General features: G+C 40.5%; 1 protein-coding gene across 1 annotated transcript in view; it reads right to left on the bottom strand.

Annotated features, from left to right (window-relative positions):
- Positions 1-6,742: 6,742 nt before the first annotated feature.
- The window catches only part of LOC110063430 (endoplasmic reticulum disulfide reductase DNAJC10-like), a 21,240-nt gene continuing 12,806 nt past the window's right edge, over positions 6,743-15,176 (bottom strand). The window contains exons 15-22 of the mRNA XM_089288130.1: positions 13,929-14,048; positions 12,936-13,037; positions 11,964-12,119; positions 11,188-11,321; positions 9,760-9,958; positions 9,424-9,555; positions 8,755-8,898; positions 6,743-7,011 (exon numbers count right to left, since the gene is read on the bottom strand). Of these exons, the coding sequence (XP_089144256.1) occupies positions 6,967-7,011; positions 8,755-8,898; positions 9,424-9,555; positions 9,760-9,958; positions 11,188-11,321; positions 11,964-12,119; positions 12,936-13,037; positions 13,929-14,048 (1,032 nt within the window). The 3' untranslated portion in view covers positions 6,743-6,966. The remainder of the gene's footprint in view (positions 7,012-8,754; positions 8,899-9,423; positions 9,556-9,759; positions 9,959-11,187; positions 11,322-11,963; positions 12,120-12,935; positions 13,038-13,928; positions 14,049-15,176) is intronic.

The raw sequence follows: 15,176 nt of genomic DNA, 5'->3' as shown, positions 1-15,176 counted from the left end.
ACTTTTCATGAAAATGATCACACAATAATTAACGAAAAGGAATTAATTTATCAATTAAAGAAAAGAATAAGAAAGTAAAATTACAAATGTCTGATGAACTAAAAAAAAAAAGTAAAAATGAACCACATAGGCGCTTTCTATTCAACCAGGAATTCCGCAAATGGTATGTTAAAGGAAATTCTCGGTCAGAAATTTTCGTTAATTTATATACCGCATTTTGCGAGGTCAACATCTTTTCCGGGAATTGCGGAAAATGCTGTTCCATTCGCCACTGGAAATTGCCAGAAAATGAAATGCAAGAAATGCAAGAAATTTTTGGTCGAATGGAAAATGCCCACAGTGTATGACGTTTGGGATTTGATTTTACACACGCGAATTCAAAATTGGCGATTTCTTAGATTAATGGACTAATTAATCGATTGATTGATTGGTTGGTTGACTGACTGACTGACTGACTGACTGACTGACTGCGGTCGCTGATAAAATATAGAAATCAAATGTGGACAAACTGAACATACAGTTATTTATCCTCTCTCAGTTGTTGATCACTACATTATAACTAAAGATCAGTGAAAAATGTCTTACGCGTGACTAGAAGGTAACGCAACTCTTACAACGCTTATGAGTTGCGTTACACACATGTGACCGGTTTTACTTCCATCCACCAATCGTCGGGATAAAGATATTTTTGGATTTCAATTCCTTCTCTTGGAACTGTCATGTTGAAAAAACCAAAGCGAACTCGTGGTAATGGTTTCTCTATTAATCGTGCAGGAAATGTGTCGTGGAGATTATAATTTAAAGCAAAAATCCACGTTTCCAGGCCAGCTCTCTTCATCCAATCGTTGTAGTTATACATAGCAAACAAGTCGACTTTTATATGAGGAAGATCGTCGCTGTAAACTTTCATCACGTTGCTTGTTATCCACCGTTTATAATACACTTTCAGCCCTTTGGACTCAAAAGCCGATAAAAACTCCTTGAAATTCATCGAGGCAAACCTTGCCGAGCCGTTAAAACCAATGTCCACATCATCATCCCACGGAAGAGGTCCGTGTGCACGAACCGCTCCGAAAACAGATCCATACATGAGCCAATGCTCTATACCAAAGTCATCCAAGATCTTGTGAACAGTATACGCCATGTTTAGAAGCTGGTCTTTCTGTTCGCTGGTCAGATATTCGCACGGCTGAGCGGGGAAGAAAGGGTGATTGCCCGTGTAAAGACCGTAGTTCCTCAAGTTCATTACCATTTATAACGAAGTTTCCATATAACGTGCGCTCTGATTGGCCGAAACAGCGTGCTTTATCAGAGAACAGAGCACGGGTTGATGACGGTAAGTTGGCTTCCAAATTTTTGCTTCGGAATTTTGACAAATTTGACCCAAATTAAACATCCCCTGTGACTCAGACAAACGCACTGGAAGCGAGCTATTTTTCTGCAGTAAATATGGCTCACAGAGACATTGTTAGCAACAGTAGTGTTAAAACTGTACTAAAATAACAAGTTTTGCTAGATTCCCGCCGACAAAACATGTACAGCTGTAGCGAAATACACAAATTCTCAACCTAAACAGTGCTTCGATAAAGACATTAATTTTGTTACGAAGGCAGAAATTATACTAAGAAGTAAAACAACGACAGAAAACAATTGAACTGTCTCTGTTTATGATGAGAAGCTTTATTTTTGTAAATTTACAATTAAAAATGCTCATTTGCTTAAACAACACTTACATGCAGTGTAGTAACGCTCGTTCTCCGGTCATCTCAGCGAAGTAAACCGACGAGTGGTCAGTGCAAAACTTGTTCTGATATTCTCTTCTGTGCTCGAAGTAGAACCAGTGGGAGCCGTTAAGTCTTTCTAACTTTTACGCTAGTTCGGGCAATCTTGCTGCATGCGGCTACAAGCCGTAAATAACTAGCTCCTTTCAAATTCAACCCGGCATTTCGCATTTTCATCCACAAGCTTTGAGCTCCGCGTTTCGTAATTTCCACTGGAAAAGTGCTCGTTTTCATGGGCCACAATACAGCCGGATTCCTCTGGACTATAAACCTTTACCTGCCTTGAGATCCGTATTTAAAAATTAACTTAAAAGCGAACTTTGAAGGCATCGTTCTTCTCTCGAAAGCCGCTCAAACTTCTCGAAACTGAAAGCTTAGCTGAATTCCAGTTTGTGATTGACAGCTGTCGCTTCGTTAGCCAATCACATTATTTGAACAATTCTAAAAAGGATTGTGATTGGCTTATTTTAGCGTGCTTTATCAGAGAACAGTGCACGGCTGACGCCACTTTTGCTCGTTTGGAAAATAAAGTTTGGTTTGAAAATTCAGCCGAATGCGTGAAAAAATTATCTGATTCTTTATCATAAAACAAATAAAGAAGCCTCGACTGTGCTCTGTTCTGTTGTAAAGCACTTAGGAAGTGGTAGAGCACTCAAGAAGTAGGGAAAAACACTCGACTACGTCTCGTGTTTTCCCCTACACTTCTTTCGCGCTCTACCGCTTCCTGCGTGCTTTACAACAGAACAGAGCACAGTCGGGGTTTCTTTATTTGTTAAATAGAATGTTATCAACAACACCAGAAGAATTGTTAACTTTATGTAACGACAACGACGACTGTAGAACAAACGGAGAGGCAACTGCGCAGCCAACCTTTTAAACGATCGTTTAAGTCCCATATTTCGGCACTTGCCAACCTTTGATGCTTTGCAAGGAAAGGCACTGTTTTCAACTGAACGGTCTTTGGAGATTCAACGGAGCATTTGCTTTAGCTACCAGAAGACGGTGTTTTGCCGTCGGGCTGTTGGGAATAAAATAATCTTGGTAAGTATTGTTGCACATATTTAGTACAAACCGCCAAGAGAGGATGAATGGGAAGTTAAATATATAGATTTAGCCAAGCCTAAAAGCAGAGCTCCTGATTACAATAAGTTAACCTGGCTTGGGCATGCGATCCAGTCAAAAACCTGTACCTGGACAGCGGTCAGCTTCAAAAAAACACGCGACCTCGATGAGCTCTAAACATGAGCCCCCGGTATGGTCACGTGATACTGGTCAGTGGCTACCTTGTTTTTGACAGGTGTCATTTGAACATAACATGGATGCCCAATTATATCAAAGATGTACGCTGTAAATCCGCCCCCCCCCCCCGAATTGTTGCAGAGTGACATTTCACATCGATTTAGATGAAGGGGGATACGAACAGAGGTAAGAGCGGACATACGTACGTACAGTCACGTGAGACAACCAACTGTTTTGAGATCGATGGCTAAGATATGGGGCTCTGCTAATAATAATCCCCCGCATAAACCGTATTCTTAAGGTAAGTCCTCTAGTCTCAAGCAGACGTGGAACAGGTTCCCGTTGTTCCTCGCATGATTCCTCGCGTTTTGAGTGGATGTTTTCGTGGAGGATAAAATGTGGGCACAATCGCTTGGGCTGTGCACGTGAACAAACGCCGCGTCACACGATAGCCTATTTCTTTGGCCTTCAAACCTGAGATGAAAAATCCTTCTGATAATTATGGTTTGCCATTCGTTTCAAAATTACGACAGGGTATACGCGGGTTTTTCTGCCGCGTATACTTGTTTACATACGTTACGCATGGGCTTTAAGCTCATATATACGACCGTTCAGATCGCGTATATACGCATTTTTAAAGGGCCACATATTTGCGTAAATTCAAGCGCGGGGATATGCGAAATAAATGACCAAATATACGCGTCCTACGAGGACCCATATATACGCGTGCCAAAATGGGCGTATATGCGGGTCTCGTAAATTACGTTTTATATGCCAGCACGAAATGTGATCAAGAACTTCGACGTGCGCTTCTGCAACTTCTGAGTCAAAATTCTCAAAAATTATTTCCGTTTTATCCAAGATGTCTGCAAGAAACCTAGGAAACTCAACTTCTAAATCTAGTTCTCCTTCGCCCGCCATGTTTTCAGTGCTCTCTAGTGCTCAGTTACTCTCGTTCCTGTTGGCCGCGCTCGGCCCAGGAAGATTGCATCAATATTTGAGGTATTGGATTGAATCAATATTTGAGGTATTGGATTGAATCAATATTTCAGGTATTGGATTGAATCAATATTTCAGGTATTGGAGTGTATCAATATTCGAGGTATTGGATTGAATCAATATTCCAGGTATTGGATTGAATCAATATTTTAGGTATTGGATTGAATCAATATTCCAGGTATTGGATTGAATCAATATTCCAGGTATTGGATTGAATCAATATTTTAGGTATTGGATTGAATCAATATTCCAGGTATTGGATTGAGTCAATATTCCAGGTATTGGATTGAATCGTGAAAATTAAAAGATTGAATTGAACCAAAAATTTTATTTACCATTGGATTGAATGCCTTTTTCTATGTTTAAATAAAACCGTTATTTAAAGGATTAAACATATATTGCAAGGATTTAATTTTGCTACAAACGGCTTGCCATACCTGAACGGTGTTTCGTTGTGATTTCATTTTAATTCAGTCGCATTTAGATGACCGTTTCAATATCAGCGACGCATAATTTGTCTACATGAGCTTGGTCATGTCTGTTTTAGAACAATGCATCTTGTAAAAGAAGGAAGAGGGTCGGCAGGTAGCACGCACACATGACATCAACGGAAACAATGGCCGATCGAAACTGTAACCTTCACGTCGGGTCAGACTGACTACAAAGTGTCTTTCTTCAAATACCGTCACGGTTAGCGACTCTATGGATCGAAACCAAACTGAATAAAAAAGAAACGCTCGCAACTCAACCGTGAAACATGGCCTGGATCGAAACTCGTGCCAAAAATGTGCAAATGAGAACATACTGCCAACATTTTCAAGTAAATAATTAATATTAGAATAAACGTAGATTACGCGCATGCAATTCACTGAAACAAAACATAAAATAATACCTTTGACTCTAATTGCAATCCTTACTTCTTTTTTTTCCTTATCCGCAAATGTCGTGTAGCCCTTCTTTACGGTTAGAATTATTTTCTAGCTGGCGTAGACGTATTTCTGGCTATCGCTTGGCTAATTTTAATTCAGTATACAGAACTTCAACCCCTGAACATCGATCGACCAAATTATATCAAATAAAACTTCAAGCTTTGAAACGAACGACCATTAATCAAATCGTCGAGGACAGAAAGACGTCAAAACCCCGGTCTCCTATCCGCTCAAAAAAGCGATAAAAGAGGCTCTGCTCGCAGGGTGAAAGCTAACATCAGCTAATATGTAACATTCTTGAAAGTAATTCTTCGCCGCCACGCGAAAATGTGTCATCGTCGACGCTTTCTTGTATACGCACAAACAATATAATAGTTTTAATTGTAGCACGAGTAATGCTCGATAAACTTACCTTTACTTCCACAGAATCGCCGAACGACCCAAACCTGGAGCTATGTAACCGGTGTTGCCGGCGGAATGTAGTACACAAATCTCGCTGAACTGCAGAGTAGTCTCGTGTGATTGGTCTCTTAATAAAGCAATTGTTTTATGCTGCTTTAAATGGCTCTCATTGGGTGAGGAAATCTCCCGCTAACTATAAACGTTGTCTTACAATATACTACGTTTCTAAGAACGAAGCATATAGCAACAAAAGAAACCATTCAAATTCAATGCATGAGATGTAACTGATTGGCCGGTTGTTGTATAATCTAGCCTGTTGTATTTCATCGTCATAGAAAGCTGCGACAAACACCTCAACCCCCTCCCCACCCTCCCCCCCCCCAAAAAAAAAACGTTTAAATAGGCCCAATGGACAACAGAAACCAAGCAAGGTGAGCACATTTCTTTTTAAATTCAAAAGAAGGTAACGAACACTTTAGGTAGTCACGTGCCACTCGATAGGCTGTTAACCAATTTTGAAGAATTTATCTATTATGTGTATTTCTTAGTTTTTAACGTTGAGTTTTTTTTGTTCCGAGATATTAGCATGTTTTTGCTATCAAGAAATTCGAAGTAAAATAAAGTTTCTGATTGATTAATTCATTGATTGATTGATTCATTGCACAAGTCATTAATATTCGATCAATTTCTCGAATCGTGAGTTTGGGACACCTGTGCTGTGATCGCTGATGGAGAACCAAGTTCGATATTTGACTAAAATTGCTATGCTAGCTATTTCGTAGCCTCTTTCAGGCGGTCAGTTAGATAACGAATGATGAAGACCCAGAGTTCATTCAGCTGGTTTTAGTAGGCCGCCATCTTTAACGTGTTTCGTTTGATTAAGGAGATCGTAACTACCACGCGGGGTAGTGTTAGTCATGATCAGAAAAACATTGCTGATTCGCGCCATGCACCACCTGATGTGAACAGTGTTCGCGGGAAACACAGCTCGAGATAGAAAGCCTGTTCAGACCAGGGGAGCGGTTGTGGAGCAGCGGAAAAAAACTGGGAGAGAACGCTTTTTCCTTCTCACACTAAGCCACTTCCCTATTTTATCTCTTACCGCTTTCCTGACTGCTACTAAGTAAACGAACTCGTGGAGGCTTTATTACAATAACCTATCCAAATCTGTATTAACCTAGTTGTGCCTCCTCCCCCCCCCCCCCCCCCGCCCCGTATGTCACGCAGAGTAGCATTGTGTAACAGAGAAGACCAGGTATGGACTAAAGCAACACATAATTTACATAATGAACATTTCCATTGAATATGGAAGCACAGGACAAAAAGCACGAGAGGGGGTAGGGGGATGTCTCCTTGAGGGTTCCAATGCAGATAGGAAAAACAGACACAAAAACCAATAAAAATTATTTTACTGTCTCTGTAAAATACCAACTACTGTAGGTAAAAGCACTGAAGGCAATGCAGCAAACGCCTTGCACTAAAACTCGCCCTGAGTAATGGCTTTGTTGGTGAATATTTGGCCATTATTTTCTTTTTTCCAACAATGGCCGTTATTACGTCTTGTCTGAGTGTTGAGTGAGACTCGTATGAATACAGACAGGTGGATTTAACGTCCTCTAGAATTCATCATGGACTGGTGTAGTCTTCTTTTTCTTGCTCTTCTGCGTGAAAGGAGAAGAGAAAAACAAGTTACTTCACACGTTCAAACTAAACAAGTACATTACTTGCAGAAACTTTCGGACGTTTATATCGCAAGTTTAATTTCGGACACCTTTTTTTCTCATTTCGGACAAATTCCAGACAAACCGTTCGCAAATTTTGCTGCAAATTTACGTCTACAAAACAGGAACTAGACTGAAACAACACCGATGAAAATGAGAGTCTTACTGCACCCTTAAGGTTTTACAGATATAGCGACGAGAAAATAACAAATTCTATCAAGCCTTATTACGTATCTGAAGGCGTTCCTCAACTAGAGTTCCATCCATAAAGGAAAGTAAGAACTTTCGCGCTATTTAAAGTTTTATACTGTGCTGTAAATATTTCGAACGCTTGAAAATTTCGGACGTTTTATTTTTGGACACATTTTTGCTCGAAATCTTTTTCAAGTAATGTAGTATTCCAGGTCCTCGCTTCCCACAATGATCCAAGAGCCTAGAACAGACTAGGAGCACTTTCCCGTTGTACGGAAAAACCAGTTTTTCTGGTGGGAAATCAAATGGAATGGGCCTTTCCGTTAGTACACGCTATACGCAAAAAAATATATATATTTCAAGGCAGACATATCCTGTATTTCATTGGCTAATAATAGGTTAATGGACGTTACTCAACTCGCGTTGATTTGGGTTGGGTGGCCAAACGGTGAAAAACTTGCGTCGACTTACGTACAAATTTGATCGCCACCAAAGTGAGCGCAAGTCATCGCAGGTCAACGCAAGTGCACGCAAGGCCCGGCCAAACGGAGTCGCAAGTAGACCCAAGTTTTCAACTTGCGTCTACTTCCGTTTGTCCAGGGCTTTAAGATCCGACGACGACTTACGCGTTACCAAATACTGAGCGCACTAGCTGTCACGTGGTCACGCAATACCGTCAACTCGTCGCGGGCTGTTCGTCGACAGGAAGAGAAGGTGAGTTTTAAAACATTCGTTGACCTTATTTTTTATGGACATAATCTAAGAGATCGAGGACCGCTCCTATTGAAGATCGTTACTTTTGGGTTTTCTTACCAATCCACCAGGAGCATACAAATCTAGCTGAGTAAAATGAGAGTGAATAAAGGAATGAAAAAAATGAACAGTGTATTTTTGTCTACTGTTGTCATCTCTTACGCGAACATACAAGGAAAATCACTACCCACATGTTCAGCAAAGCAGAGGCGCTAGACTTGTACTTAGGCCTTCCATGTTGCCGTGCGTCTGTTCAGTAATAGATCATAGATGCCGTCAAAAGGTTTTAACAACAAAAAAAAGTGGCCCACGAGCCGATGTTCGTGGGTTTTCCCTGTAAGTTCCCATAAGAGATGACAACAGGAGACAAAGGTAAACTGTTAATTCTTTTCATTTTGTTTATTTACTCTCATCCTACTCAACTAGACTGCATGCTCCCTGTAAACAACCGCGAAACTCTGACGCTACTTTGAGGGCCGCCGCTTTCACGGAGTCGTTACGCCGTATAGAACTTCACACCAAGACCCAACAGTCAGAAAGGGACAAGAGAAGACAGTACCTGTAAATACAAAATGAACTGAAGAATCCTTTGGAACTTAACTGAAGCGCTCGCCCGACCACCCCCTGCTTCGTCGATTCTTTTCGCTCTCGTTCTAATTTGCGCGCGGCCAGAATGTGGAAAAAGCTCTTCGTGCGGGAACACTTGCTACTCAGGCTAGCAATGAAAGCATGTCTCACCTTTTTCGATTTCGTCTTCGCCTTCTTCCTTTCCTGTCTGTCCCCCTCCTCTAAATCAGCTTTGTATTCTTCCAGTGATTGCAGAGCAATATGCCGGATTTTGTGCGGGTTCTGAGTTTCAATATTCAAGTGACCATTTACCGGCTATGACAAAAAAGCCAAAAAAACACATTACAGTTATATTTGTCAATTCATAGGTAATTGGAGGAGTCTATGAACGGATTATCAGCGCCAGCGTTTAACTACAGTTTTAGAGTTATTGCTGCGACAAAGCGCTCACGCGCGAAACTTTGGCTTTTCCAATTCACTAGGACAGTAGTGAATATTCAACAATTGGATTATGAGCTCGAGATTTCTATCGCGTGATAGTTGACGAGGGCGCAGCCCGAGTCCACTATCACGCACAGAAATTGAGAGCGAATAATTTAATTGCTTTAGTATAAATCTATTAGTTGTTCAAAACTTTATCTAAACCGTTAACGCTCTTCGCAGACACTTCGAAAACGCAAAGAAGCGGCCGTCATTTTGTTAACAAGCACACACTAACTACAACAGAATAGATTGTGAGTAGCGTAGCCAATCAGAGAACGGCACCACATTCTCATAACCGAAATGACAAGAAATTTACCATAAGTAGTAAGGAGAATTGATAGCCACTGTAGTACTCACCTGAGTCATTCCATCTCCTGGTGCACCTAGGTATAACTTCACAGTGGGATAAGCTCGCACATCAGCCTCCGAACACAGATGATACTCCTGTTCACAGTCAACCTTACCAGCCTTGACACGTCCATCTAACAGCTACAACAAATGGAAACATCAACTCAACAGGTAAGAATTAAACAGTTAAGAATTGAACTCAACAGTTAAGAATTAAAGTGACTGTCTCTTTCGATCTGCGGGAAATATTGATTGCAGTTCAACCTCCTTCGTAACGGAGCCGGTGTTTTACGCAGGAAAAATCTCAAGGAATTTACCACGAAACCAAATCGTTTCCTTACTAACCTTGGCTGCTTTTTCAAAGTCTGGGGCAAACTGTATGCAGTGCCCGCACCAAGGAGCATAAAAATCGATGATCCAGGCATCCTCGCTGTCAAGAACGTTATCAAGGAATGCCTGGTAATTGAGTTGCGTTACCAATGAGGGAAGGTGCTTGAAGGCCCAGCTGTAGAGCGAATCCACGTCACGCCATCCACGGTGGCTCCTGAATGAGATAAAAAGCACAACGAAAATAGCGCAACTTGTAGGAACGAGACGAGATTACGTCAAAAAACGGCACAGACGTTGGTGCTCGTTCTGTTTTGGATGCCGCTCAAGGGAAGGCTCAACCTTGTTTCCCAGGGTCACTCGCCATTAGGGGTGGAAGAAGACAAACCCTGGAAACAAAGTTGGGGAAGGCTCTTAAGGGCCCATTAACCGATTTATGCGCGCGCTCGCGCGCGTTGCTAAGGAGGTGAAATTTCACTTCCGGTTACTTACGTCAGCCTGAGCGCGGAAAATAAAAACAACTCAGTAACTTCCAAAATTTGCTTACATTTTAGATGTTTTTCTTTGTGTTTCACAAAATGCAAAGTAAAAAATGTACAAGCAGAAACAAAACAAGAAAAAGACAGAAAAACAAGAACAATAGAAGGAGAAAAACTAACTCCGTGTGGTTTTATTTGATCTTACCGAAGTGCGCTGGTAGTGTAAATTGCGCACGCGCTGATAGGGTAACTTCCAATATATATCGGGCGCACTTCCGGTTTCTTTAAATGCTAACAGAAACGCGGTTTTTCATTAAATCCAACCTTTTTCGACGGATTTCGATCAAAGCCAACTTTGGAAAGATAGCTATGCATTCCTTTTTCAAAATCATGCTTTCTTCAGAAAATTACGAATTTTTTAACATTTTGAAATTCTCTCAAAATCTGACCTTTTAGAAATGAAACAAAATCTAAGCATAGCGTAATGAGGATTTAAATTAAAACATTAAATCAATGAAAAAAATCCCGATAAAGTAATTTGCCTAGGAGCCTTTGCGTTTTTCAGTTTTAGTCACATAACCATGGGCGTGGCCTGATGACATCATCACTAGTGTTACTGATCATGAAAAAGTTAAAACACATGAAATAACTCTGAACTAACTAAAAATGATGAGGTTATATGAGAATAAATTTTCCTTAGCAACGGCTCAAAAAGATCGGTTAATGGGCCCTTAATATAATGAAGACAGGGCTACCTCGTGATATCTTAAAGTCATTTCTGCGCAGCAAAAAAAATGCCTCGAAATTGAACGAAACCTTAGAATAATAGTTTAATAAGGTATAAAAACACTAAAGAAGAAATGATACACCGAAATTGAACGGATTAGAACGATAAACTGATAAAAAATGAAGCCACATTTTCCAAGATACGCCATGCGTGACGTAAGTTCACGTGACTTGTACTCACACGTAGTTGCGTGATCCCTGGCTATGGTGGGGATACAGACGGATTGTGGGATATGAATTGACACCCTGCTCCTGGCAGAAAGACCGATACTTCTGACAGTCGACCGAGCCAACACCAGCCTCTCCCTCCATTAGCTGAGAAAACGAAGAGTGAAAGAAAAAATTATAACCATGCAGTTTGACGAAATACAGATCGCAAGTTAGCGGGTATCTTTCTCTTGTTTTATAGTTAAATAAAGATGTCTACTGCAGACGATCGAAGGGAATTTGGAGACAAATCAGCTCAGTGAGAAGCCTGTGAAGAGCCTCTCTAGTCGAGAAAGCGGAGGGGACGCCCCAATCCCCACCACATCAACCCCCCAACACACCCCTCGGCAACTTCAGTCTCAACCAGTTCCTTCTCGGCCCTTCCAGCCGGGGTCAGACCTTTCCAGCCGGAGCCCTTTCACAGGCTACTCAGTGAAATTTACTGAGACGCAAAAGATGATGAGCGCCTGCACTCTTTTCCTTCAGCGGATCTCCTCATCCTTACCTAGTATAAAGTTTCTTTTCAGTGAAGAAGTTCTGTTGGTCAGAATCAGTCAAATTGTTCTCAAAATCATGACTTAACTCATAGGCACTAACTTTTCTGGACCTAACACCTCAAAAACTATTTCTTTTTTAAAATTCTTAGCGAAGTTTATCATGTTTTCACGCGAAACTCCGCCTGGTATTTCATAGGTGTTTAATATTACAGTTGGTTACTTGATAATATATTAGGTTGGTAAACAATCCTACCTTGGCCAGTTTATTCCAGTCAGGAGACAGTTCATTACAGGGTCCGCACCACGGAGCATAATAATCAACAAGCCATGTTTCTCCCTTAGTTCTCTCCGCAACCAAAGACTGGAATGTTTCGGGCGTCAGCTGTACAACTGCAGGTTTCAGGGTGTTCTGGAACGAGACAGACTGTTTGTTTTATCAGACAATCAGATTGAATTTTCATTCTCAAACTCATTAATAATTCATCAAGGTTTGAAGATTTTACTTCTCCAGTTGCTCCTTAGTTTTTGTTTCGCTTGAGAAGATATTTCAAACACCTCGAATTTCGTCAAAAATACTCCGCTGCGCGTCGTATTTTCAACTCTCTTCTCGGTGTTTGGATATCCCAATGAAACACAGTCTCTCGTGTTTGATATATTACCTCCAAGCCTGTCTTGCCCAGCGCTTACGCAACTTTTCACGCACTTGGGAACGGTCGCAAGTACATTGCTTGCGAAACATTTCGGACGATTTTCACTTCGGACAAAAAATTGTCCGAAAGTAAAACTGTCCGCGATTTTCACGCGTCAGAAACATTTACAGTACAGTATAAAACCTTTAATTAGCTCCAAAGCAGATAGTTTCCTTTATGGGGCGAACTCTAGATGACACACTACTTGAGATACGTAACGGCTTGATAGAATGTTTCTTATTTTCCCGTCGATGTATCTGTAAAACCTTCAGGGTGCAGTAAAACTAACATTTTCAGATGTTGTTTCAGTATAAAACGTGTTTTGTAGCCGTAAATTTACGATAGATATGTTTCACCAAAGTGTCCGAAATTTTTGTCCGAAATTTGTTGGAAATTTTCGAAATTTGTCCGAAAATGGCCGAACTGTTTGAAAATTAAACGTCTAAAATAAAACGTTCGGAATTTTTTGCAAGTGATGTATTCCTGAGATTTACCACTTTACTCTTATTCCCGCGTGTGACACATAGCTTACTTACCTCAATAAACTCCACTAGATCAGCCGCCGTGTGATGTCCAGTGAACTGATGAGGAATGCTGTTATTGTATAGGATGGTGGTCGGATAGGAGCGAATGTTGTACTGAAAAAAAACAATTCCATTTCAATGGCAAGGACAGAAATAATCGCATTCCCAGTATTGGACTGGTACTACAATAAGCAACGAAAGCAGTGACACTTTTACAAAATTAGGCTTTTCTATAAATTAATTAACCTCTTATTCTTCTTATTCTATTTCATTTACATCTAGCGTTAATCCTCTGAAACCCCCGGCCCGCCAATTCAATGTTGTGTAGGCGCTGTTGTCTGTGCAGTCTTAGAAATAAAAAAATCAACGTTGTTTGGGGTGGAAGTTGGGGGAGGAGAATGTTTCCAGGACGCTCAAAAATCGAATTTTAAACGTCTGAACAGCTTTGTAGCTGACTGTAGCTTGCAATGAAGGCTCACGCAGGGGAATATCATTAAAAAGATATTTATGTCATTTACATTTGAAAAGATTCCAAGCATTAGCCTCAGTCGCAAGCTACAATCGTGGACAAAAGCAACCTCGTTCCCAGGGTCTCTCATCTTACCGCCCCCGCTCGCTCCAGGGGGCGGTAAGATTAGAGACCCTGGGAACGAGGTTTGCACAAAAGTCCTTGGGACACTTGTGTAATGTAACGAATTATCTGTGTTTGCCACTGAAGTTTTAAAAAAAGCGTTGCTATCCTTTTAAAAACCCGTTGCAGTTCCCCCTTCCCAACCAATACAATGTTGAAAATTAGGTGAAATTGCAGGTACTAGTTTTCAACATTGTATGTGGGGTGAGGGGCGAGGTTGGGCAAGTGAAGTTGTATTCGCGTCTGGCGTGTGCGCAAAAGCGCCAAAAGTGCAAATTTGTCCCAAGACGTTTGTCCATGATTGTAGTTCCAGTTCAATACCGGGAATACGAATATGGTCTCACCAGGGATGACAAGCTATTTCATGATCTTACCATATTGCAAAGATTTGAGTGAATAGTGCAGTCTACAGTACCAAAACCAACTTCATTATAATCAAATGACCGAGCTGCTTTCCTGTATTCAGGTAACAGACGCATGCAAGGTGGGCACCACTAAAAAAAGGGAGAACAATATTAAAATACCGTCAAATAAAATTCTCGTAAAAATGCCCTGGGCTTATACAACCAACATTTAACGGTAAGATAACTTGCGTAAGTCTATTGGTCGAATAAAGCAACAATGGAAGTCGAACAGAGTGGACAACAATGCAAGGGAATATATGAAAGATCATGTATTTGAACTGAGGAGAAAGAATTAATTTAAAGATGTGAAGACAAAATTGATCATCGCAGTTATACACTACTTAAGGGGGTCATACTCTCAGATATAAATTATTCTCCAAAAAACCATTTTTTTCGGAACATGAAGATTCAACATCCCTGTCCATTTGTAAATCGTAGTTTGAAACGATTTTCCTCTAATTACTCCTTGATTTACGTTTAAATTAGAAAATCTGAACACTCGTAGCTATATTTCAACATAGCAACACCCATAGCAACCATTGTTTACAGTCTAAAAGTACTAACAAAATTGATTCAATTCAGTATATTTTAATGATACTTTACACAAACGCTTTAAAGATGTGTAGTTATGAGAATTTTGCATCATGGTCCTGAACATTGTTTCCTCTACCATCTTATACGCTCCTTATACTTGGTTAACATTTCAATGACTGATGTGTATTCGGGTGTTCAATGAAACATTTATGTAAAACCTTTAAATATATCCCTCCCCCTGCTTCTAACCCCCACCCCCCGCCCCCGTTCAGGGCTAATTTAGGCTCTCGGAGACCGAAGTAAAACTTTAAAGCCTTATTTCTCAAAATGACCAAATTGACGGATCACCAATATCTCGCACACGATATCTCCACTGGGTTTTAACCGAATGTTGTCAAATTTTCAACATTGGTGATGGACACAATTATCTAGGTCTTAAACTTCCAAAATTTGCAATTTATGAAATTTTTTCCCTGTTATTTAGTTAATATAGTTAATATTAGTATACTTTTTCAACATTTCACGAGAAAAACCCCCTCAAAACACTGTTTTCTGAGGTTTGCCTCCTGGACAACTTGCTTATGGATGAACCTAATTCCATGCTTCTCGAACCATTCATTATTACGTTATCGTGTTTATAATGAACACCACTTTTTAACACTTAGGAGCTAGTTATTCACTAAC

The sequence above is a fragment of the Orbicella faveolata genome, unplaced genomic scaffold, assembly GCF_042242905.1.
Source record: "Orbicella faveolata isolate gen_17 unplaced genomic scaffold, um_ofav_v1 contig_15, whole genome shotgun sequence".
In the NCBI taxonomy this organism is placed as follows: Eukaryota; Metazoa; Cnidaria; class Anthozoa; order Scleractinia; family Merulinidae; genus Orbicella; species Orbicella faveolata.
The sequence above is the reverse complement of the archived record's forward strand: the minus strand, read 5'-3'. Positions and strand labels throughout refer to the sequence as shown.